At 35.7% G+C, this 26,218-nt stretch overlaps 1 protein-coding gene across 1 annotated transcript; it reads right to left on the bottom strand.

Moving 5' to 3' along the window:
* Positions 1–31: 31 nt before the first annotated feature.
* On the bottom strand, positions 32–17,851 carry chrna1 (cholinergic receptor, nicotinic, alpha 1 (muscle)). Its single transcript, XM_087802273.1, has 10 exons — positions 17,763–17,851; positions 8,549–8,691; positions 7,652–7,696; positions 6,881–6,990; positions 6,612–6,807; positions 5,035–5,272; positions 3,272–3,495; positions 3,084–3,198; positions 2,030–2,154; positions 32–1,830 (listed from the first exon to the last, which is right to left on the bottom strand). Exons 1-10 carry the CDS (start codon positions 17,815–17,817, stop codon positions 1,702–1,704), a joined length of 1,380 nt encoding a protein of 459 aa, XP_087658399.1. The 5' UTR covers positions 17,818–17,851; the 3' UTR covers positions 32–1,701.
* Positions 17,852–26,218: the final 8,367 nt, after the last annotated feature.

The raw sequence follows: 26,218 nt of genomic DNA, 5'->3' as shown, positions 1-26,218 counted from the left end.
ATTCATGTCGACGAAGCTGGTTCTTCTGTAACCTCAACGTCAAACAAAAAGTGACTCTGATCGCCCCAAAATGTGCCCAACATGTGTTTTAATGTTGGTTACAAGGATGAAGACGCCCTTTCTTTCATCGCTCTCATAAATCTCTTCATCCTCCTTTAGTCGCTGCTGCAGCTTTCTTTGCTCTTATTTCAGAGTCGTATAAAATTGATGTTTCTTTTTTTTTTAAATCACAGGCTTTTTTCTTCCATTAACAATGAATTTAATCTTTTAATTTAAACCGAACTTTAACCACAATTACCCTTTTTTTTCTGAATTTTGTATTGTGTATAATTTGAAAACTCAACTACCTTAGGTTCTCTTTAATTCGTTTTTTATTTCAAATGTTGGAAAAACCAGAACAATTTTAACAATTCCTTTTTATTTTTCATGTATTTATTGATAACTTTGCATTTTTATTATTTGTGTTTTACTCTATCCCTATTCCATCACCCTCCAAAAACACTATAAGCTAATTATCAATTGTCTGTATATACAGTATATAAATATAATATAATTTCTGCTGTAAAAAGATGAATTTAAATGTAATTTTGTTTTCACTGTCACAAACTGAACCGCTGATTGAAGATGTTTATTTCCCATTTTCAAGAGATTTTCTTTTCATTTTTTTTATAAAACACACAACCAACAAGTTTTTACAAGAACATGAGAAAAGGTTCACAGCTGCACAATAAATAAAGTTGTTAAAGTTAACTTGGCTGCAGCAGAGACTTAACATGGAATAAAACGACGTCAAACAACTTTATAAATATTACAATAATGAATATTCGCCTTCAAAATGTCTTAAGCATTTTTTAGACGATATATTCTTTCAGAACATTTCAAAGCGGATGTTTTAGTTAATACACACCAAATTTAAGACACGCATGCCCTTCAAAACTAAATTAACCATTATTTTCATCTATATTCCATCCATCCATATTTTCTATTATGTTGTTTTTCAAAACTTTTTTTTTAATAACCTTTATTTAAAAAGTTAGATCTTTATATTAACTTATCCTCACATAAACTTTTATTGCACATCGTCCGCCTGGTAGAAATTATTTCAACTTCAATACATTGTTTTAGTAAATCATCTCAATCAAGACTTATTATTAATATTTCTTTTTTTAGATTGTATTTTTTGATATTTACATTTGTTATGCATTCTTCAAAACAAGCTGAACTTTATTTCAATTAAACGTTTTGCACTTTTGATCAATAAGAAAATGTGTGTTTCCTAGTTACGTTTTTATATTTTTATAAACGTTAACATTTCATCATTTGTTTTACCCTCCCTCTACAAACACCATTACATGTATAAGTATTTTTGAAGGTTTAAATGAAAACACCTTGAATCATATAATTATTTGAAACACAATTATTTGTCTGCAGGAAAAAATAGTAGTTAATCAAAATGTTCTCTTGACAAAAAACATGTGATGTCGGAGCAAAATAAACCAATAAAACTCCAAGTCTGGAGAATATTTTGCTCTCTGATCTGAAAACAACTGGAAAAATACATCAATTAAAAACAAAAACAAAAAGGTTCAAGTACAATCCTTAGAGATCACATGACTCCTCCGAGTCGCCTTGGTACCGCCACGAAGACACCTCTAGTTGCTATTTATAACGTCTCCATTAGTGTCCTGGTGTGTCGTCGTGCTAGGCCTGGTTGAGCTCGATGAGCCTCCCGGCGAAGACGGCGAGCGTTCCGATGATGCACACGGCCATGAACACACACAGGAGTATGTGATCCAGAACCATGGCCACGAACTTCCACTCCTCCGCTGCCTGCAACACACCAAAGTTTTGAAACTTATTAAGTCCCTCAACCAATTTGGTTTTGTGGGTTAGCGCTGCTGTAAAATGTAGCCACTGTGTCATGACACATCATTAGCTGTTTCATGAGGCTTCATCAACACGTCACTACTAGCTAACATTTAAAATCTTTTTTACCTTTTTAATAACAAATTCTTAAAATCAGTCTTACATTGTTAGATTCTTCGTCCGACTTCATAGTCTCTGCGATGTATTTGATGCCTTCGATAGCACTGCGGACATCAGGGTTCTTGACGATGGGGGACTGGTAGGTGACGGTGGTGGGAGTGGGATTGCCTGCAAGACGGACCGTTAGACCATTGTAGTGGGTTGATGAGGTTTTATGATGCATTGACTTCATTTTGAAAGTCCACTAGATGGTACAGGTGTGTATTAGTAATCTGGCAAGAGTCTGGTAATACAATACGTATCACGATACCATATGTTGTGATACTGTAGGATCAAAGATATATTTGTAGTATTGCCGAGTATTTGATTCTGGTGTTGCAGAATTTACAGACCACATGACTCTTGATGAAGTCGTAACTACTTTTATTTGTTTTGAAACAAAAATATGTCCAAACATCAGCTTTAAACGCATTCCATTTTTGTACTGCCAATGAAGCTAAAGGAAATGTGAAATCCCACGAGACCCCGGCGATGACTGGGGACGAGAGGATACAGTGGACTCCAGCAGCTTTTAAAGCTGATGTTTGGATATATTTGGTTTCAAAACTAATGATAAACTTTGTAAAATATATTTATTTTACAATAAATATCAAAATATTCACAGCATTTGTTATTTTTGTGTTGCAGTTTAACTTCCCGCAGCTAAATGGAATGATTGATCACGTTTACGTCCTCAGCAGCTAAAGGACTAATGAAATCTCGACGATGACTGAGGACGAGAGGATTCAGGGGATTCAAGCAGCTTTTAAAGCTGATGTTTGGACATATTTTGGTTTCAAAACAAATAAAAGTAGTTACGACTTTGTCAAGAGTCATGTCGTCTGTAAATTCTGCAACACCAGAGTCAAGTACTCGACAATACTACAAATATATCCTATATCAATATATCACAAATATATAGTACCGTTACCTCATGATGTATAACGTAACACCAGATTCTAGTCAATGCACACTACTACCATCTAGAGGACTTTCGAAATGAAGACACAGTATCATGAGGCCTCATCAACATTTATCATCCTAAAGTAAATTGTCACCTGAGATGTCTGAAATATCCATGTCGGTGGGAAACGTGTTCTTCTGTCGGATCTCCTGACTCGGACGCTTCATGGTGGAGAAGAACATCATGTTGGGGATTTTTTCGATGAAGACCTGAGAGAGAGAAAAAGTGTTTTGCTCCAGTGCTTTTAGTTTTTATTAAAAAAAAAAAAAATAAAACACACACCTTGCGTATCCAGGGCGGCATGGTGTGTGTGCTGGGGGATCGGTGGTGTGTGTTGATGACGATGACGGTGATGATGATGGAGGCGATGACGAACACCATGGTGAAGAGCATGTACTTCCCGATGAGGGGCACGGCGCTGGAGGTGGACGGGATCAGCTCCACGATGACCAGCAGGAACACGGTGAGTGACAGCAGGACAGAGATGGACAAGGTCATCTTCTCACCTGGACACATGCAGGGGTCACATGGGGTTGTCATTCGTACTCGGTCTTACTCCAAGATCACATGTGGGATTTTTCTGCGATACGGTGACCCAACTCTGTACATTTGTTTCAGGAAATTATAATTCTATTTCAAACTCTGTAGATATGTTTCAGGAAATTGTAAGTTTGTCTCAAACTCCAAAACAAAATTGCAATTTCCTGAAACAAAACTTTAAAACAAATCTAAACAAAATGTATGTGTCAAAATGTGTTTGATTGTTTCAGTTCAGTGTAAAATTCTTTAAGGAAATTGTAATTTTGTATCAGATATTGCAATTTTGTTTGAGTTTGTAAATTAGTTTTGCACTTTTGGGACACCATAGACCTCCAAAAATACATGCAAAATATAGAAAAAGAATAAACGCCACAAAAAGTGGTCTAATTATTCATTTATTGCTACTTTATCGACTTAAAAACCAAAATATGTCCAAACATCAGCTTTAAAAGCTTCTGGAGTCCACTGTATCCTCTCGTTCCCAGTCATCGCCGGGGTGTTGTGGCATTTCACTGGTCCTTTAGCTTCGTAGGCAATACAAAAATGGACGTTTCTGTTGTTTATTTGTTTATTTAGTTGAGTTTCATTGAGTAAAAACGTTTTGCTGTAAAATGTTTTGTTATTGAACGCGTCACATCGTGCCTTGCAGGTTCAGAGAAAGTGTTTTTAAACTACGTTTTAATCGATGTTATTGTTCTAGCATAGTTTTTGTAATTTGTACACTAAGTTCAGTCTTGTTTATATTCAACACCTTAACCTGCGTTACCTGATTTCTCCCCATGACGTTCATTCTGTTTGGGTTCACTCGTCAATATGCAACATGTAGGTAAGAAGAAAAATATTTTTTCAGTCTGAGAGTGTTGGTAGTTTGAAACTGTCACTGTTCTGTTGTGACAAAGTGAGTGTTTTGTGTACGCCCAAATTAAAACTAGCCGTGCGGCATGTGGTGTCCGCCATTTTTAGTTTGGTAAAGAGAGCAACATTGTTGACAGGTTTGTGTAGTGTAGCTGCCATGAAATTGAATGCTTCAAACTAAGATGACTAAAAATGAATCTGAGTCAAAGTAAAAATGATAAAAAAAACTTTAAAAAAAAAACTGACACAATTATACTGTATCAATATTCAAGTGCACTGTATCATTTTTTTTGTCTTTCAAACCATCTTGTATTTTTATCCAAGTTTTTTTATTTATATTTTGATCAAATTTGTTAAAAATATTTATTTTACAATAAACATCCAAATATTCACAGCGTTTGTTCATTTTTGTGTTACAGTTTAACTTCCGGCAGCTTTTAAAGCTGATGTTTGGACATATTTTTGTTTCAAAACAAATAAAAGCAGTTATGACTTCGTCAAGAGTCATGTGGTCTGTAAATTCTGCAACACCAGAGTCAAGTACTTAACAATACTACAAATATATCCTTGTTACTACAGTATCGCAACATATTGTGTCGCCAGATTATTGCCAATACACACCCTCACCAGAACTAAAGTCGACTACATACCAGAGTCAGTGGGCAGGTAGAAGACGAGTCCAGTCAGGAAGGAGAAGAGGATGCAGGGAATGATGACGTTGACGATGAAGTAGAGCGGCAGTCGTAGCATCAGGAAGTGGTAGGTGATGTCCAGGTACGGCGTGTCAGGGCAGCAGGTGTAGTAGACCCAGTGCTTCCAGCTCCGGTAGTCGGTCAGAACCCACTCTCCGGATTCCATGAAGTTGCTTAGATCCGGTCGATCGCTGTCCTACGAGAGGAAGGAAGTGATGTCACTTTAGTGATGAAGTCAGTATTTTGACTAAAATTTCTTTCTTTCTTTTTCTCGGATCTATTTATACATCGTTTTCCAGACCTGCATTCATTCCAACTTCCTCTGGTTTATCCAACCACCAATCCATCTATCCTTTATTTGACATACCTGCCTTCCCTAATCCACCATTTTCCTATTTTACTACTTTGTTTTATTCAAGAAAATCTGTGTCATCAAATATGGATTAATTTAACATTTCAAATGTTAAAAAAAAGAAGTTTATTGAAAAAAGTTTTCTTTACCCCTTGTGTTATCTCATGGTCAAGTTGACCCGGAGTCCTGAAAACCAATGACTCAGAAGCCACACAGGGGATACCACAAACACATTTGTTTTCTTGCTTTTGGGTCACCTTTGACCCTGAAATAACACAGGGGATAAGCATTTAACATTTTTTTAAATAATTAAATAAAAAGATGTCTATATTGAATGGTTCAATTAGTATTTCTGGAATAATTGAATTCCAGAATTTCTGTATTGAAAGGTTTAATTGTTTCTAATAATTTAAGTAATTTTCTACACAGAGTTTGATATTCTAAATTCAATAGTCTAAAAATAAATGTAAGTTTAATATCGTTTCATTTGAGGCCCTTTAAATTTAATATAAAAAGAGATACTTAATCATTAACATTAAGCCCAATTATAGTGGCAAAAAATTTTTTAAATGCAACTATTCAAACAACACAACAAAACCTTCCACGATAGAAATTATTTAATTAAATTATTTAAAAATAAATAAATGTTAAAAAAGCAACAAGTAAATAGTTAACAGTATATTCAACCATTCAATATTCTGATGAAATACAGAATATTTTTATTCCTTCATGTTTAATCATCTCCATAAATATTAAGATACATTTTTTCTCCCAGATTCCTTCGAGGTCATCGGTTGACTAAAGTATTTCACTTGAGTTAAGAATTGTTTCTTAAACGTTTGTCAAACCTTCAGGTTCCTCCGAAGAAGTTACCGTCTCTGATGTGGATATTATGCTTTCACGGCGCCATTAAAAATGGAATCGGGGTAAAAAAAAAAAAAAACCACCAGACCAGGGATTTATTTCTAATCAATCTGAGAGGATTATGACCACTTTGGAGTTGAGAATCATCAAATTTTTACAACAAGTGTTTAAAGGTATGATAAATCTTTAATGATATATGAAATGTGCTTCACCTGAAGATCTGTTTTCTCCTTGTGGGAGGTTAATGAGGAGCGAGGTTTGATTGCTCTGCCCTTGTTTGAGCAAACTTTGTCTTGAGATGAAAAAAAAAACCTCTTACTGGGTTGATTATGACCAGTTTGCCGTCGTACGTCCAGGTGCCCAGTTTCATGCTGCAGTTCTGCTGGTCGAAGGGAAAGTGGAGGACGACGATCTCGCAGTAGCTCTTGAAGATGGCGGGCGGGTTCCAGGTGATCTTCCCGGTGTGTTCCAGCAGAACTTTGGTCTCGTGGATGATGGCGAAGTCACCGTCTGCACTGTGGAGAAGGATGAGAGCGAAGGTAAGATGGAGGGAGGACGGTCGACGTCTGCAGCTTCGAGGGTTTTTACTTGTTGTAAAGAACCAGGTCTGGTTTCCAGATGTCCGTGGAAGGAACTCGAATCTTTGTGATGCCTCCGTACTCTTGAGGATCCCACTTGAGGTTCACATCGATCCATTGCTGTTGTGAAGTTAAGACTTTTAGTGACACTAATCCAGTGTGAAAATACAACAAGAAAACATGCAAAGTTTAAAGTATGTTTGATAATTTTTTTCTGTTTGAAACCCTGAAATTAGACATGAAGTTTCCTCCTTGGTTCTTTGACCTCTTGTAGAAGCCATGTTTTATTGTGGCCAGAGTCAATCCATTCTTGCCCACTTTTCTCGTCCTATAGAACACTGGCTTTGTTTATTCAAGCTAATAAGCTACGGAAAAATAGAGAAGAAGAAGAGAAACTAAATCGTATGTTTCTATTAATTGATGTACTTTTGGTCCAGGTACCTGTACCGATCCGTGAGTCATTTGATACGGGGCTGTAGAAAAAATATCTCGTATTATTTGTGTTCTATTGATTAAAAATTTCTGTGTTTTTTTTTTTTTTTAAAGATTATATTTACTCTGAAGTAACACGAGTCTGACTTGTTCCACAATCAGCTCTGTTGTTGATATTTAGGTATACAAGATTTGTTAAAAACAACAACAAAAGTGTATTCATGTGAATCAAAATCAATTGATTCTGCCTTTTAAAACAATTAAAAGTCAATTACACTGTAAAAACGTTTTTTTTGGGTTCAAAAACAAAGATTCAAAATGAAAAGATCAGTTTTCTTTCGTGCCATACCTGTCGAAGTCGAACATTACTGGTCACAATCTGGTTGACTTCATCCTGACGAGCAGCAAAAGCAAAAAGTTTAATAACAGTCAAACAACTGTGGGGTGTTGAGAAACAAAATAAAAGATAATACATAATACAACCATTATGTATTAGGGACAGAGGGAGACGTAAGAAATGGCTTTTTTCCCTTTTTTTTTGTTTTAATATGTTGACAGTGAGATTTATAAATAAAAATGTGTGTATAGTCAATAATGCAACCTTTATGAGGTGCAGCGAGAATACTAGAAACATTTGTTCTGTTAAATTAAACAAAAATACTTTAGAATTAGATTACTTTTATGAGTACCTCGAGCGGGAAATGACTGATGAAAAAAATATAATAAAAGAGAAAACAATTTGGGGAGAAATTTAAAGACGGTTAGTTTAAAACTAACTTCTGTTTTGTTCTGCATATTTAATAACCAACGGTTAATAAAATAATAATAATATAACGACAAGGATTGACACTTATGTTTAGTTTGCATTAGATTTATATTGTTTTGAAACTTTTCTATATAATCAGTGTTTGGATTTCTGAACAGTCTTTTAAAAAAATATAATGGGGAATTAAACAATGATGCGTTTATCACTTCGTCACTTATCACAAACCAATCCAACACTGCCCTCGAGTGGCAGAAACGTGTACTGCGAGTTGATGTTCGGTTCACGTAAACTTGATTTGTAACGATCCAAAGTCTGCCATTGGTTGTTTATAGAGTGTACGAAAATTTGAGATGCATTTTAAATATCCCATCCTAAATAAATATTAGTATTGTTTTAAAGGCCACTGCAGATAACTTGATTCATTTATCATATTTATTTCGTGTTGTATGAGCATTAAATACAGATTGAATACTGTCCTACCACACTGATCAGCTGAATCAGCTGCAGGCCCACCGTGACCACCACGGCCTCGCTGAAGTGGTTCACTGGTCGGACCACCTTGTTGTAACCACTGAACAGTTGGGTAACCAGCTTTGTCTCATCTTTGGAGCAAACAGCTGAACCTAAAACACACAAACAATCAGGTCAATAAACCTTTACAGGAGGAACCTTTAGTTGCACTTGTTTGAACCCATTAAAAGGACAAACTTTAGAAATAAAATTCACTTCTCAAAACACATTATATTGATTGATACTTTTGTAATTGTAATTTTGTATATATGTATAGAGTACAACAAACCTGATACATTCCAGCTTGTAAATATCTATTTATTTTTGACGATTGAACTCGACGATTCTCTCACACGTACACAAACTCAGAATAATGTTCTCTAATAAGACATGTTTCATAGCAACAGCGCTCTCTAGTGTTAGCAAGAGGGTGTTTGACGGAGAAAGATAAAAAAGAATATAAAGGTAAAAAACAAAATGAAGTATATTGCTTTTAAATGTAATTGCATCACATCAGTTATTGCTCCCCTTAATTATTTTTGAGATACATTTGATTCAGCTTTTTATTTTTTTTAGGTACTGATATATTTTTCAATGCCCTCACAAAAATGTATTATTTATTTTGATATATTATCTTAGATCATAGTTGGTTTTAATTTTTTTGTTGGTTTAATGGAATGGAAGAAGTTCCCCTTTCTTCTACAATACATGAATTGAAATTCTAAAATATTCCACAATACACATTTTTAAGATGTTTACCAAAAAAAACATTAAACTAATACAAAAATTGTGTGTATTATCGAGGCAAAATATTGTTGGATGACTTGCAGTCTGTCTGTCTGTATGAAAGGCATCAGATGTCAATGTCCTTTTTTATTTAGGGTGATGTAGGTGGCGCTCTCAGTTTTAATATGGTATTATTGATTTTAGATCAGAGAGTTCCTTGTTTCATGAAGCTTATTCAGTCCATTACTTATCGTCTTATCATCTCTGACCAGTCTTTTTTATAGTTAAATAACGTCATACATGTTAAAGCAGCAATATGTGAAAATCAAAACAATGTTTCTGGCTCCCCCTGGCGTCAAAACAGTGTAACTGCATGGATAGTGACCCACAGTGAAAATGTCCTATGTTAAGCTTCGCAGGATTGCGACCACATCAAACTCCGAGCCAAACGATACACAGACTCGACACCGACATTGGTTCACACATTCATTGCCAACTTTATTTTGGGTTCATCGTGTCTGAGCTCCCCGGAGAGAGAAGCTGACGCTCACATACCAGCCATCTCTTTCATACCGGAACTCACAGCAGAAACCAGCTGATTGATCTGATTCACAAACATTTCTCTGCCGTACGACACTTTAGCCGCTCTGTGCGAGCGAGTTCAGGGGAGAATGCAGGAGAGGGGGGTCGCCGAGGAAGAGACGGGAACGATCAGATGACAGACGGGAAGGAACAGACATCAGGGTCGACAGCGACTGACGTTACTCATCGCAGAAACATCCAAAGTGAATTCGTCATGAGCTGCATAAGCGCCGCGATCACCTCTCCGCGAGCAACGCTAATCTCCGCGCTAAGAGGCTGTTCTGGAAAACTAGGTTGTTCCGATCCACTGGAAGTTTACTTTGCATGGGTTAGAGTTGAACACAATTAACCTGTCTTTAACACCTCTTAACTCTGGAGCCCTTTTGAGGATTTTTTTTAACCCCCCCCCGCGTTTACGAGCCTGTAAATAATTCAACGCCCGTAAAAAAAATGTATGACAACTCGCACAGACAGAAGACAAATGATGGTACAAATGCAAGAGTGTAGCAGCACAGTCTGTCTTGATAGCAGAAGTTAACATATATTACCATAATAAAGAGCCGGGAAATGACCAGACATCTGCTAAGACCAGGGAGCATTTCCACTAATGGTTCAATAAATTGTGGCTCATTATGGTCCAGCTCGTCATCTTCTCCTCCTCGCAAGGACAAACATCTCCCGTCAAGGTTCGTGAATATATTGAACTACAGATCCAACTGGCTTGTACTGGAATTCATATTAAAGATGAGATCTTCTTGTCTTTCGTCAACCTACTTTGGTAACTTATCCATCAATAAGTATGTGATGATTCTGACACACTTTTTTGAATCTCGGGGACAGACTGAAGTAATCTGTGAAAATCTTTCAGTATTTAAAGAAGCACTACGTAATATTTAAAAATGTTCTTCCTATGTTTTGTCTCTGAAGCTCATATTTAACGATGTTCTTCACTACTAGAGGTTATGTTTAGAATAATCTGGCGACAATATATGTATCACACCACAGGGGCAACGATACGATCCACAGTATTGTGATACAAGGATATATTTGTAGTATTAACGAGTACTTGACTCTGGTGTTGCAGAATTTACAGACCACATGCCTCTTGACAACATTGTGTTAGTTTTTGTTTGTTTTGAAACAAAAATATGTCCAAACATCAGCTTTAAAAGCTACTGTATCCTCTTGTACTTGGTCATCGCATGAATCTGAAATGATTCAATTGTTCTGGAGGACGTAATGAGTACTGCCATCTAGCGGCAGGAAGTTTGATTGCGACAAAAAAAATGAATAAAGGGTGGAAATATTTACATGTTAATTATATGATAAGTAAGTAAGTAAGTAAGTAAGTGCTATCTTGTGGTATTACTCTGCAATTTAGAAGGATATTTACAAACTTTATTGAAATATACTGTATACCATAAAAAAAACAATGATACATATAGATAGATAATACTGATTTCACTTTTGAAGTAAACAAATTCACATGCGGTAGGTGACAACAAAGGTTCCAGGACATTGCCCTTACAATTTTCTTACTCTGGGGGGAGCCAGAAACGTTTTTTTTCAATTTAACACATTGCTGCTTTAATACCAACACAACAATATGAGTGTATGAATGTTCCTCTGAGAAACTGTGTTTTTATTTTAATAATCCTAATTTATGATGTCCCTGTTTCACCCGTGTAGCTGGGACAGGCTCCAGACTCCCCTGTTACGGAAATAAACTCAAGGAAGGATTTAAATCTGTACGGATGGTGCGACATTCTCTGAAGTTGGTCTGCTTATATCATGTCTGAAGTGACGTCTAATTACAAACAGTGTGTAAGAAATTAGAGATGTTTTCTAGGACTTCTTTACAGGATTTCTTATATAAAGTTCATGATTAGTACTATTATTTCACTTTACAAGAAGAAAATGTCATTCTGTTTTGGGTTGATTTACAACTTATCGACATTTAGATGGTGATTGTATGGAAGTATATCAGTGCCATTAGGATATTGAAAGTTTTTTAACAATTTAATTTGATTGTTTTTAGATTAAAAGGTTGCATTTCTTTTTATGAATAATTGAATTTAAATAATTTGTTTATTAATGGTTACTTTTATTCATGTTTTTAAAATTGTTTTGGAAAAAAAATAGAATATTTTCAATGAAATAAAATGATTGGAAATTAGATTTTTAAGCAGATATTTTCCATTCAAATTACAATAATTCTGAGAAAATGAATTTTCTAAATTGAACATATATTTTCTTTAATTGTAGCTTTTTCAATTAAATATTAAAATGTTTCTGGGGATTATAATTTTTTTAAAATATTCGATCCTCAAGATAATCATTTCATCACCTTTCACTATTCAAATCATTTAATTAAATTATAAAAACAACTAAATCTTTTAACTTTTAAACATAGAGATTATTGAATTATTGATTTTAAACGTTTAAATGTTAAATTCGACAATAAATATTCAGATGACACAAAGAACTAAGATTTGGAAAAGGTTTAACATTAAATTTGTCTTGATATAAAAGAGAGAGTATAAAAAAAGGCATTTTTTTGGGTGATTATACACAAATAAAATGGATAATTTCAGAATAAGTCGTTTTCAAGAGTTGTTCTAGTATCCTAAGTTCAGGTCACGATATGAAGCCTTTAACTTTACCAGCAGATCTCAGTAGCAGCTCAGGAGCTTTGTAAATACGACCCTGCAGATTATCGTACGGCTGCTTGCTTTGTTACCCAAGTCGCATCCTTTGCATGTTATTTATGGAATCTGCTGGCCCGCCACACTGATCATGTTCCATGAAACACTCGTGTCGTCGCTCACATTTAAGTTCCGTAGCTTGTGAGTTTCATTCACCAGAGTCTTCACCAGATCTCGGGCACTTTAGACGAGCGTTTGTGTCGATGACTTTCTGTGTCGCCATGACTGACCGGGACTTGTTGTCGAGCCAGCGGGCTTTGATCGCGGCTACGCTACCAAAATAGAAACGAGGTGCGATGGAGGAGCCACTTGGAGCTGTCAATCACTTCCTTCTCTTAACTCCAATTTCCGCCAAGACGCTGAGACTTGACAGCTTAACTGTGACCAGAGAGCTTCAGGTTGAGGACAGTAGAGTTTCAAGAGTGGCTTCATAGTTCAACATTCTTAGCCTTTGGCCCCGATAGATGGTCAAATGATCCTTGGTTTGATTTAATTCAGCAATATGACGACATTAAAGTCAATTTGGAATGTATTTACCACCAAGAGGCATTTATAAAAATGTCCAACATACAGTGTTTTTGGACTAATAAAATCCACACTAAGCCTTATTGTCCGATGAGCTTTATGTTTTTATTTTGGTTGTACTTCCTGACTTTGAAACAATTTTATGTGATATCCAGTGCTCAAAAAGAACTGCCCAAATGTCAGAAAGCTATAAAGCAGCACTGCAAGGCCTCGTAGTACTACTCCTCGAGGCCCAGTGGTATTACTCGGTGAGGCTCTGTAGCATTACTCCATGGGTCACCATGGTAAAACTTTTTGAGGCGCCATGGTATTACTTCCTAATCTCTGTCGTATTACTCCACAAGTTGCCATGGTATTTCTCTTTGAGGCACAATGGTATTACTTTACAAATCTCTGTAGTATTACTCCACGAGTTGCCATAGTAATACTCATTCAGGCACCATGATGTTACTTCGCAAATCTCTGTAGTATTACTCCACATGTCACGATGGTATTACTCCTTGAGGTGCGATGGTATTACTTTGCTAATCTCTGTAGTATTACCTCACAGAACTCCGTAGTATAGCTCTAAGAGGCGCCATGGTATAACTCTGCGAAGAGCAGTGGTACAACTCCACAAGGAGAAGTGGTATTCCCTCATGATGCGCCTTGGTATTACTCCACAAGGCTCTGAAGTGTTACTCAACGAGACGCCTTGGTATTACTCTGAAAGCCTCCATAGTATTACTCAGCAAAACTCAGTAGTATAACTCTCTAGTGGCGCTGTGGTATTACTTTGCAAAGAGAAGTGGTATTGCTCAACAAGGAGAAGTGGTATTACTCTGTTATGTACCTTGGTATACCTCTGCAAATCTCTGTAGTATAACTCCATGAGCCGCCGGGGTATTATGCTACCAAGCCTTGTTACAGTTAATACCCCTTTAAATTCCGGTGAACCTTATAGTGCAAAAAATATCTCACAAAATATGTCAAAATGAAACAAAAAAAACTGATGAAGCTAGTGTGATGTTAAGTTTGGTTTAACAAAAAAACATTTAAATATGTGTGTCAATGATTGTCTGTCTTTCTGTGTGCCCTGTAACAGACTTGCATCCTGTCCAGGGTGTCCCCTGCCTCTCGCCCCATGACTCTGGGATAGGCTCCAGTCTCCCCCATGTTTCTACAACATTCCTCAATTTAAGAAGTTGATCTACTTTTCACTAGATGTATTCTTGTTTATTGTCAGTCTTGTATTCCAGCCCCAAACCCATTTCAACAATGATATTGTTATTATTTTCTGCAATTTTGAAGAATAACTACTAATGAACTGCAACTAAATCGTGATACGCATCGTATCGCCAGATTCTTGACAATTCACACCCATAAATGCTACAGTACTACTCCAGATGTCTACAATATTACATTTTTGTGCTGGCGAAATTTATTAACAATTAAAGATATCATTAAATGATCCTCTTTTGTATAACTAGTTACATAAGTTCAATGTATTATTCTTATTATTATTAAATCGAAGGCGCTCATGAAGCCATGAAGTTGCAAAAATAAGTATTCAGTTAAAATAATCTTCTATATCCATTTATCGATAATGACAGTTATGTTCGAGAACGTACTCAAATAAATCCTCACCACGACTCTGTATTTGTTTCATTATGAAAAAATATACATTTATGCTCTCACTGCCTTTGTTTGATGAACTGGCGTGTAAACACCCGCTTGTTAATATTTATCGCAGCAAATCTGCGGCGTCTCGTGGCAAAGACCTCCCGGAGATTTACAGCCGAGCCTCGTCTTTTATTGCACATCTGCAGTGATGCAGATAATGTCCAACTGTTGGCTGACAGGCAGCATCCATTTATCCTGACGCGCCGCAGCCATCAGACCCTCGTAACAATCTGTCACTGCTGTGTTTTAAAAAATATGCCAGTGCTTAAACAAATGTTATAAATCTGCCTCGAATGCTGGCGATTCTTTTTGAATCAGTGGCGATGGAGAAGCTCGTCTGTTAGCTTAGCTTGTGGTGTTAATTATTAGCTTTGCATGCTAACAAAACAAATGCTACTTTTTTTCAACAGACTTTTTTAGACCAATAATAGCATCAGAAAAAATGTAACAAGTCTATATTTTACACTTGTTTGTGGCAGACGTTGAAAGACTAACAGTGCTATAAACTGAAAGTACTTAAATATCGTAACCGATTCCAGAGTGAACACAGTCTACTGTCTACAATGGAGGCGCTCGCGATATAACACAGAGTACTTCCTGTTAAACTGAAAAATTAAATAAATAAATATTGCTTGCTACTGTAAACGTCCGCCACAATGATCGTAAAATAAAGACGTTTTTATTTGTCCTTGATTTTCTGGAACTCCTGTTGTGTTCTCAGTTTTATCTTGATCTTTAAAATATATACTTTATTGAATATTGTTTTGATTGTTTAAGCGCTTTGTGACCCTGGTCTAGAAAAGCGCTATACAAATAAAAATTACTTACTTACTTACTTACTTACTTATTTCATGTTTTCTTCTCCGCAAGTCTTTAGGTCAAGATGGAAGTTAAAAGAGTAGTATGGAGGTATTTGGATGGTTTTAAGTGTCTTTTTGGAGGAAGTTCATCCCTGGGGTCTCAGTCGCTACATTAAAATGAACAAACATTATGGTCTATAATTCTAAAAAGGAACAGATTACTCTGAAAATAATCCCAACCCTAGTCGACACGAGGTGAGTAGAAAATGAGTGAATTTTGAATTGTAGGTGAACTATCACTTTAAGACTTAAATAAAGTAGAATATAAGTAACTTCTTCTATATCTATATTTTGATCCTCTAGATTTTTAAATAAAAAGTCTGCAGTTTTACAGAAGATTAAAACGAGATTAATTAATTACAGATTTATTATTCTCTAATTTGGTAATCCCTTAACAGCCCTAATATATAATAGAAAACAAATACATTGTTAAAATGTGTAAAATGGAAAACATTTTCTGTTTTCGTTTTTATTCACAAAAACTAAATACATAAATACATTTAAAAACATTTCTCCTGTTGGTTAGCTGGTGAACTGCGTTGCAGCCTACTCCCATCAGTGTGTGATTGTAATTCTGAGTTAAAAAAAACATCTCCTGATCACAGAGCACTATTTCTACTTTACCAACATTGACAGCAGTAACAGTAAGATCAACAGTAAGATCAGAGGACTCACAAAGACTAATTGTTTAAAGAAGTTTTTGTCATAATTTTAAACATCTTTTAGTTTAAAATGTCAAACATTTTATGAAACTGATCAACCAGGTCTTAGATATTCAAGTCCACTTCCTATTATCCAGGAATCCAACTATTTGGGGAACAAGTCATTAGTGAGTCGAGACGTGAAGCTTCATAATCGAGACTTCAGATGTTGCCGATTATTTTTGCCTCAAAGCGAGATGACGGGGAGAAGAATGTTGCTAAATATCTGTCGGGTCAGAGTTGAATCCTCCAAAGTGTACACAGAACAACCACGTGTTCTGCCCAAAAGCACTTTTTCACCGTTTATAAATCAGCACCAGGGCGACGTCAGCTATGCACGATTCCTGAGGTATGGAGAGTATGAAGGTGGGAATGTGGAGAATGGTCAGCTGTTTTTTTTTTTATTGATTTCAAAGTTACCTGAAGGACAAAAGCTAAAGTCTCTTCGCGTAGATTTGGAAAGATGAGAAGCGCAGTCGACAACAGATCTTCTCTGAGTATCAAGTGGATGTCAGAGGTCCAGTCTCGCCATCTTAACTTCTCTGCTGATCTTATTCATGGTTCAATATCATTGTTTCTTATTTCTTCAGACTTGGAGGTGCTAATCCTCTTCCCTACATCTTCACAGGGGGTACAATATTTCAAATCATTTTTACTTGTCGTATCAGATCTGAGTCAAAGTGCGGTGAAGTGATATTTGTCATTGTCAAAGATGACAGGTTTATGATGCTATCAATAAATATTTAGCCACGATCAATGACTGCCATAGATCTAGAGGATGTAGAGTAACATCCCACAAAATATCACAACAATTAAATATGGACTTCTGAGAAATTATTAATTAAATCACATTTTAAACTGTCTTAGTCGTATGACAAGTGCCAGTTGTATTTGAAATGTACCTTGCTTAAAAAAAAATTGATTGAAAGTTGAATTTAGACGTTTAAGATAACAATAAATCATTAAAGAAACTATCACGTTGTCTATGATTTTAATCAAACCATTTTAACACAATGGGTTTTACACTCAACTAACCTAGTACAACTCGATGGAAAAAGTTCACGTCAAATTAAATACATTAAAAATTTGCCTTTTTTTAAAGTGAATTTGTTGAAATAAATACCTGATTGATGATTTACAGATAAGAATTTATTAAATAAATCATGTTAAATAGAGGAATAACATTAATATGTTAGAGTTATATGTAAACTGGGCCTTTAGGCTTAAGAGTGGCATGTTTAATACTCTTCTCCTCTTTCTGAACATGATCCTCGATGCAGCAACTTCTACTGTCCAACATGAACCTTGTGGAGCTCACCCAACATCTCACCGAAGCAACTGTAGAGACTTTTAAGTGACTTTAACCACATGATCACACGCCAGAAGAGACTGATTCCTAGTGAGTAAACTCACGAGTACTCACCCGCAAACAAAGACAGAATCCACGTCAAGAGGATCTGGACTCTGGACAGATTCATATCTCCACCTCAGAGGGAAGAAGAATCATCAGCGTCGGAGAGTAAATATGGACTCTTGGCTTCACGAGACGTTTGTGAGAAGCTGGATCACACAGTCGCTGAACTCTGAGCTCTGGTTTCTCGTGGCAAACTTCTACAAACCCCCCCACAAACCCCCCACCCTGCTCGACCAGAGCCGAGTCTCTCACCACATTTCAAGGCACCAAAGACAGGTGGACGGTGTGTAGCAGTGTGTGTGTGAGTGTGTGTCTCTGTGTGTGTGTGTGTCATCATTTCTCTTACACGTGGATGATGTTTTTCTGCCAGTTCATGGTGTCTGATGTCGGCCCGGAACACAAGACCTGGCACAGTCGGGGGCTAAACGTGGGACATTGTGGGGGCGAGGACTAACAGATGGACTCTGCTGGAGACAGAGAGACAGACAGAGACAGAGAGGCAGACAGGAGGACAGCTGAGAGCTGTCACTGATGGAATGAGAGGTATTCTCACACATGTTGCCTTCTCTCCTGCCCCACACACACACACACACACACATACACACACACACACACACTCTAACGCCACCGTGTGTGTCCATTATGTGTCGGTGTGTATAATGAAATTATAATGAACGAATTAAATGAAAATTAAGTGTCTTTTTACATGCATCCACTTATTTCAATGAACAAAAAATAAACCCAGAATAAAATCAAATATCTAAATAGACCAAAATGTAAACAGATTTAAAAATAAACAAAAAACAATAAAGCATGTGTGGATAACAATCACCCCTATTATATTTTAAATATAGATGATCTAATAACAATTCTATTTCTGTTATGTTTTTCTGTTTTTTGTTACTGCTATTTACTCAGTACAATGTTTTTTTAGATGGACAGAATTTTGGTTAATATTTTTCTTTTTCTGTGCGAGATTAAAAAAAAAGCGGCCTGTGTTAATTAACAGTCATGTTTTAATTATCCCAATTATCTAATAAAAAAAACAGTTTTCCGTCTTTAAAAATCTTTAATTCCCTTCTCAATTTCTTTGGCGAAATCTTAACAACAATATTAGAATTTTCTCTTCTCCAAAACTTGTAACTTTTTTATAATTAACTGAAATCAAAATGTATATGTATTGACAGAATCATTATTATTTAAAATATAAAAGGGGAATTTTGGTTTAGTTTGTCTTCTTTTCTGTGCAAGAAAAATAATAAAATGATATGTGATTTTATTTAACATTGATTTTATGAAGAGCATTTTTTAAATCTTAATTATGTAACAACCTTTTTTTTCCTATCTTTGCAAGTGTTAAATTCTGTTCTCAATTTTCCTAACCAAACTATTTTTATTTGTTAATTTTTAAAATTGACTTGAATGTGTGTGTGTGTAATTTATTTAATTAAATTATAAATGTATATAATTATAAATATTTTTAATTTCTCAATGTTCATCAATGTTCTCAACCTATTTTTCTTTACTTATATTATTTTTTTTACTTTTTAAAAATACATTATTTTCTGGCATTAAAACGTGCGAAAACCACCAACAAATTATTCCACCACTAGATGGCAGTACAACACTAGTTCTTGTCGTCCAGAAGTCACACATCGACTACAAGATACATCCTAGTCTCTCTTCGTCTGTTAACGCTGAGGTTTTTTTTCTCTGCTTTTGTTATCTGTCCATCTCAGTATCCTCGCCTGCCCTCCTGTGTTTTCCACTTGTCTTCTTGTCTCTCTCTTTGTTCAGGCATCAAGGATCGGCCTCGTACGAGCTTCACTGAGGTACACTTTGTTTGCAAAAGTTTTCTTGAACAGAAGTGTTAATAATGGTGTCCATTGTACATACTATTTTGTTACACACACTCTTTTATTAGACACAGACACACAGCACAAGCCAACAGATCAGTAAAAGCGTGTGTGAGAGAACAGAGTAAGTAAGTAAGTAAGTAATTTTTATTTGTATAGCGCTTTTCTAGACCAGGGTCACAAAGCGCTTAAACAACCAAAACAATATTCAATAAAGTATATATTTTAAAGATCAAGATAAAACTGATAACACAACAGGAGTTCCAGAAAATCAAGGAAAAGCCTGAACAAATAGAAACGTCCTAAGATGTTTCTTAAAGGAGTCAGTAGACTCCATCAAGCCAGGAGAGCATTGACTAGGAAAGTATATCAGTGGCATCAGAATGTTGAATTTAACTTTTTGAATTTAAATGTTTTTGGATTTTTCTTTGAAATTAAAAAAAAAAAAATATTTCAATAATATCTTCATTGAAAGGTTGAGTTTGTTTTTAGTAATTGAGGTAGTCATATTTTCAGAATAAATTATTTATCTTTATACAGAGAGTTTGGTATTCTAATTCAAATAATTAAGGAATAAATGTATATATATATATATATATATATATATATATATATATATATATGCGCTATATAAATAAATATGACTTACTTACTTACTATATATATATATATATATATATATATATATATATATATATATATATATATATATATATAATTTTTATACCTTTGAATTCAATATAAAAAATGTTGGCACTAATATACCAAACATATTCAATATTTCAATATAGAAACTATGGACTTCAACAATTAAAATCATCAATTTAATTCTTAAAAAACAAATAAAATAATTTCAAAGGTACTAGTAAACACAAAATTCCTGAAAACCTTTTGATTCAAACATTTGTACAGTTCCTAACGACAACCTACCAAAAATAAATGTACAAAAAAATCTCTTTTGTAATAATAAAAATAGTTTTTACTTTCGACCAATCATCATGAGCCATGACTTTAAAGAGTCAAGATGGTACAAGTGGATTGAAATGGCTTCTCGTCAAGGAGGTGAGAAACTGACTCATCGACAGAAGTGCGGTCCGGCGGTCTGTCCACATCATCGCCTGCTTGGAACCGGAGCCGAACAAGTACTTAAAATAGAATCTGCGTCGACGTACCGTGCCAAACACAACACAAACCAGGTTAAGTAGATATGAAACGGATCAAGTAGAGTTGGGGGTGCGACGAGCCTGTGGAAATAAGGCCATTTTATAAGTATCTCTTAAAGATTTTTAAAATTTTGGGTCCAACCTGAAACTATATCTTTAAGTCACCAAACAGTGTTTCTAGCACCCTCTACTGTTGGTATAGTATAAGCGCAATATGAGAATTAAATGTTCTTGTTTTTTCAGTTTCTGTTTTTTTCTTCCTGCTAATTTAAAAAAGAGTCTCAGTACTTCATGTTAACATCTCTGACTCTGGTCACATGACACTCACAGTCTCCCAGGCAGGTATCCGACCTAGCTAGATGTTATTCCTTTTATTTATAACCTAAAAGATCACATGAAAGCAATTTGATGGGTTCATGTTTTTTTAGGGATATAAATAAAAGTAATCAAATGAGTATGTAAGTTTATTTTAGTCCTTCTAAACCCACCAAAAACAGGCTATAGTTAACAAGGCTAGTAGATGTGATAGCATATTTTAGCATGGCAATGCTAGCTCCTGATTTGTAGCCAAACTCCGAGGCCAAAGTTTTTCTTTAAGTCAACCTAACCAAAGTTATCCAGAGGTGTTGTATCATGACATTTAGCCGTAAATCCAACATCCTTCAGGCATGTCCGGGGGACACCTGGGGCCCTCCACCAGATTACATGTCACCTGCACGTTTTAAACTACATACTTCTACCAGAAAAAGTTTTCTCCATTTTGTGTTGATCTGGTTGAATAAATTGATTATTTTCTATTTTGAGCTTCTGAATGAGATAACTCATGTCGCTTTTGGTCCCCTATCGTTTCCCTTTCATCAAATTTGGCCCTCCTTGAAAAATATTTGGACATTCCTGAGTTAACCAAACAACCAAAACAAAGTATCACGACTCCTAATCTATTTGCAGCGACTCCTGGATTATCAATATCCGCAGAAAAGCTATTCTCACCTGTGATGTTTCTTAATGAGCAGAAATAATTAATTGTTCAACATCACACGTTTTTTTCCCCCTTATTTACTCTGTGTTTTCCTTGTGATTTGCAGAGTCAAGAATCTAATTTGCTCCAGACTGATTCATTAGCATTAAATTGGATAATTGGACACAGATGCTGTCATCTGAGAGGAAGGGACTCGGATTAAAAGTTGGCGAGAAAAACGTAACCGAGTCACAAGATGTTCATTTCCTGTTGTTGACACTGTTGAAAGCAAAGACAAAATGAGTTTTCTCTGAAGGTTGGCTGAACTCTCCCATAAGATTTCACTAGTAAACCAGGGATGTGGTCATTTAAGTCAAGATCTGCCGCTTAGTGGGTCTGAAGTAAGAAGAAGATCAAAATGGTGGATTAGGAATATAAACAAAGGAGGTTTTAACAGTGTCTTTCTTTTTTCTATGAGCCTGGGGAGTTTCACTTCTTCTTGCTTCTTGATCTGCTGGCATTCATCCTCAACTTAGCTAAGGCTAATTAGCAATCTTAGCTAATCATCTTAGCTTGACAGTGTTCAAGCTAACGTGCCATTTTAGCAGGACATACCTGGAATACTCAAAACCTTCATTTGGGCGAACGCTTGATGCTCCTGGCCGCACCAAGACAGTGAATACAAAACTGTTAAAAGTACACCATTATTGTATCATAGTTTATAAAAGTTACGTTGTTAAAGTTTTAATGTAGACGTATAATTCCAATAACTCAGAGTAAATCCCTTTTTTATTCAATTTGAATAGGATATCTTTACAATATTGTTACCTAACTACCTAACTGTACTCTTTGTCTTTGGGATGTAAGAAAATGATCCATATTCTCTACTCAAGGCATATGAATGTAACTAAATTCAATATGGTTTTCATTTCATCCGTTCCGATGTGTTGCTTCTCTCTTTTATAAATAAACCTGGCAGCCAAAGCCACTGAAGGGAAGATGCACACAGAGCTGGAACCCACAGCATTCCATCTGGGTGAAAGATGTCGGGTAAAGAAAAGGTGACGGAAGACCACACAGATCCATGTTTATGTTGAATCCAAGTCTTCCTTGTCTGATGTAATGTTGATTTGCCAAATGTGTGTGTGTGAGGAATTTTAAACAGATTAGGAGGAAGTGATGAGACGGGAAGAGAAGAAAGGACAGACGGTGCATCCTAAACCAGAACATGTCTTCAGGGCAAAGCTTATCAGGACACTTTCCAAATGAAATCTATTTCAAGGAGTTTTGTAAAAGACCTCTGTTGCTCGTTATCATCCAGAGAAATGTGTCTCCGACTTCATAAAAACCATTTCATTCTTTCTAATTTAGATTAATTGCTTGGTTCGGTCCATTTTTACTTCTGTGTAGAACCCCTGACAACTGTACTACTGTGTTGCATGGCGTTGACCAACTTCTTGCACCTGTCAACAGGTATTCCAGCCCAAGATGATGTCGACGATTCTTTTTGCATCTCTTAGTTTTGTCTCAGGAACTGAATTTGCGACGTCACCCCCACAACCTCAACTCAACTCCATGACTGTAATTTTCAATATCAAGGTTCTGGTGTAGTTGAAACAGGAACTTCAAGAACATTTCCTCCTCATAAGGCAACACAACCTCTTCAAGCATTTTGATGCATGTTGCCCTTGACCCCAAAAGAAAAGTCTTACTTGTATAAGTTAACAAAATGTTTCCATTTAAGATAATAGAGGGTGCAATGTGGCATAGTGGTTAGCGCAGGGAGGGTTGCTGGTTCACTTCCAGCTTGCTGCCTTTCTGTGTAGAGTTTGTATTTTCTTCCTGTGTTTTTGTGGGTTTACTCCTGGTCACCCACTTTTCTCCCATTGTCTAAAAAAGGTTGATTGAAAATGACATTTTCAATTACAGCAACACTATATTTTTTTACATACATAAACACACTTCAGACTATTTTAAGATTTTATTTCACCCTAAGGGTTGAAGATTAATAGATTAGAGAAGATATGCGTTGTAAAAATATATGAAAATATGTTACCCTGCATTTAATGTGCAGTCGTAACCAAAATCCTTTGGGAACTTTAAATTATACATTTAGATATTTAATGAATACATTCATCTTCATTTAAGGGATAGTTCAGCTAAAATTCAAGTTTCACCCATTTTCTACTCACCCTCATGGCGACTAAGGGTTGGGATTATTTTCAGTACTCTGTTCCTTTTTAGAGTTGTAGCCAAAATGTTTGTTCATTTTAATGTAGCCAGGGTAGACAGTAGACTGGATTTTTTTGTCTTTTAGCTTCTGCTACAAACTTCCTTAAAATATAGACGTGTTAAATTATTTTCTGAACATTGAGACAACAAAATTTAAGAAGAAAAATATTCTAAGTCATTACTGATTTATTCTGTTGTAGGTGAGTTGGACGAGCCTTGACTAGATCTAGTTTATTGATTCAAATAAGTAGAGAGAAAGTAACTTGTGATGGACACACACACACACACACACACACACACACACACACACACACACACACACACACACACACACACACACACACACACACACACACACACACACACACACACACACCAACAAGTGTAGAAAAAAAGAGGATTTAATCAGGGAAAGGGCAAACTAAAGGGTCAGTTTGCGAGTTGTTTATATTGGGGTCATGACCCCTTCACCCACTATGAAGAACTGATCATTGAGGCATGAGCTAAACACACCTGACAGTGTTGACACTTGCACAAACATACTCTCACACAATCCCACACACTCCCACGCACTTATGTCCTTCCTGTTCAGTTTTTATCACCTACAATGTTTTTCAGACATACAATGATGTGACGTTATTTAAAACTTGTTTAAATTGTGAGACTGAGAAAATAACATGGTTAGTATACATTCCAGGAGTAAAAAAAAAATAAAATAATAATCTTGTCAAGGTGTGTGCAAAACTGACAAAAAAAACTTCAGTTACATAAAACTAAATATGAAAATGTGTAAAAAAGTTTTGCTTTTAGGTTAAAATCTGCCTTTGTTTGGCCTTGTGGTTGTGGTTGTGGATCTTGTATTTTTGTTGTTTACTATACTTCACCTGCCTTTTATCAAAATATAGCAAAACTATTTAGCTTCATGTCTTCTTATAATCTCCAGACAGTGAAGATGAAGGCTACGCACATTTCATTACGATCAAATATTTGAGATTTTTCCATCTTTCACCAGTTTAATTACCAGCAAGACCAGACACAGTGAGTTTATTCAGAAGAAAGATATACTGTACATTATAAAGTATATTGTGCCTGCTTAGGTTAGAAATGTTGTTTAACACTTAAGCAAGGAATCGAAATCAGATCTGATTTAAAGTCACACATTTTACTTGCAGAAAGTAGAAAGTAACACAGTTTACATGTCTGTCGTTATCTTTTCTGAAGCACAGAGCTGTTAGTTCGCTATTATATCTTCATCGCAGCTTCACAAGCCATTTATTATTGTACCCAAAAGGTTTGCACTAAACACAAACTTGAATGAGTTATTATCACTCAGGTCAGAGTTAGCTGTTCACTCCTTCATAGATCATAACACTTTTTATGCTCTGATACAATTCTAATAATATTATATGTTGGAAAATAAATTTGATAAACATACTTTAGCTCAGGATGTTCCTATCACTTATATTGTAGGATTCAGCATTTGGCATTGATTCAAAAAAGGCAGTTTAGATAATATATTGTCTAAAGTAAAGGAAAGATGATTGATGGATGAACATAGAGCTTTAAAATCTTAAATTGAAGACTGTCAGATTAAGAAACTGAACTAATGCTTTAAAAAAAAAAAATCTGATGTTTTTGTGTGCTTTTATCACCAAATCTGATATTTCTCTCTGTTTGTGGATCCTGTCACTTCACTCGACAAGAGTTCCACATCCAGTCACTTGCCTCCCAGATGTCTTTTAAAATGCTGTGAACACAGTCTTTCAGCAAGCTGTGCGTTTTCCTCCCATTGATCAGAGATTTTGGGATCCGGCTCGAAGGACCCAGCTGTCTGATTAGGAAACTGACTTAACGCTTTAAACAACGATAATAAATCAGATCTTGGTTTAAAGACACACATTTCAATTGTATCCAATCAGAGAAAGACCAGCAGAGTTCCTGATACTCTGTCCAAATCATTTCTGAGGCACAAAGAGGTGACACTGCTGTCATCTCTCCATCCTTGTTTCACATGACGTAAATGATCCTACTCCTAACTAGATCACATCGCATCGAATGGTTATTACCTTCAAGATTACCCCTGCACCCAGTTCCTGGCACGAGGACATCTTATCTTAAAACTTGAATTCATTACTCACACATGCAACAGACAAGTATATACATTATTATAATAATGTTATACTGTATGTGGTTAAGTAAAACATACTTTAGTTTAACATTTTTACAGCAACGACTGATCTGGTTCCCGTTTGTCGC

This window comes from Callionymus lyra, chromosome 11 (assembly GCF_982586985.1).
Source record: "Callionymus lyra chromosome 11, fCalLyr1.hap1.1, whole genome shotgun sequence".
Classification (NCBI taxonomy): Eukaryota; Metazoa; Chordata; class Actinopteri; order Syngnathiformes; family Callionymidae; genus Callionymus; species Callionymus lyra.
The sequence above is the reverse complement of the archived record's forward strand: the minus strand, read 5'-3'. Positions and strand labels throughout refer to the sequence as shown.

Coding starts and splice junctions, on each gene's coding strand:
- chrna1 (XM_087802273.1), bottom strand. CDS start 17,817: ATGAATCTGTCCAGAGTCCAGATCCTCTTGACGTGGATTCTGTCTTTG. Junction 5,273..6,611: donor AACTGGTCATAATCAACCCA/GTAAGAGGTTTT, acceptor TTCCTCTCGTAG/GACAGCGATCGACCGGATCT. Junction 3,496..5,034: donor CTACCTGCCCACTGACTCTG/GTATGTAGTCGA, acceptor GCATGTGTCCAG/GTGAGAAGATGACCTTGTCC.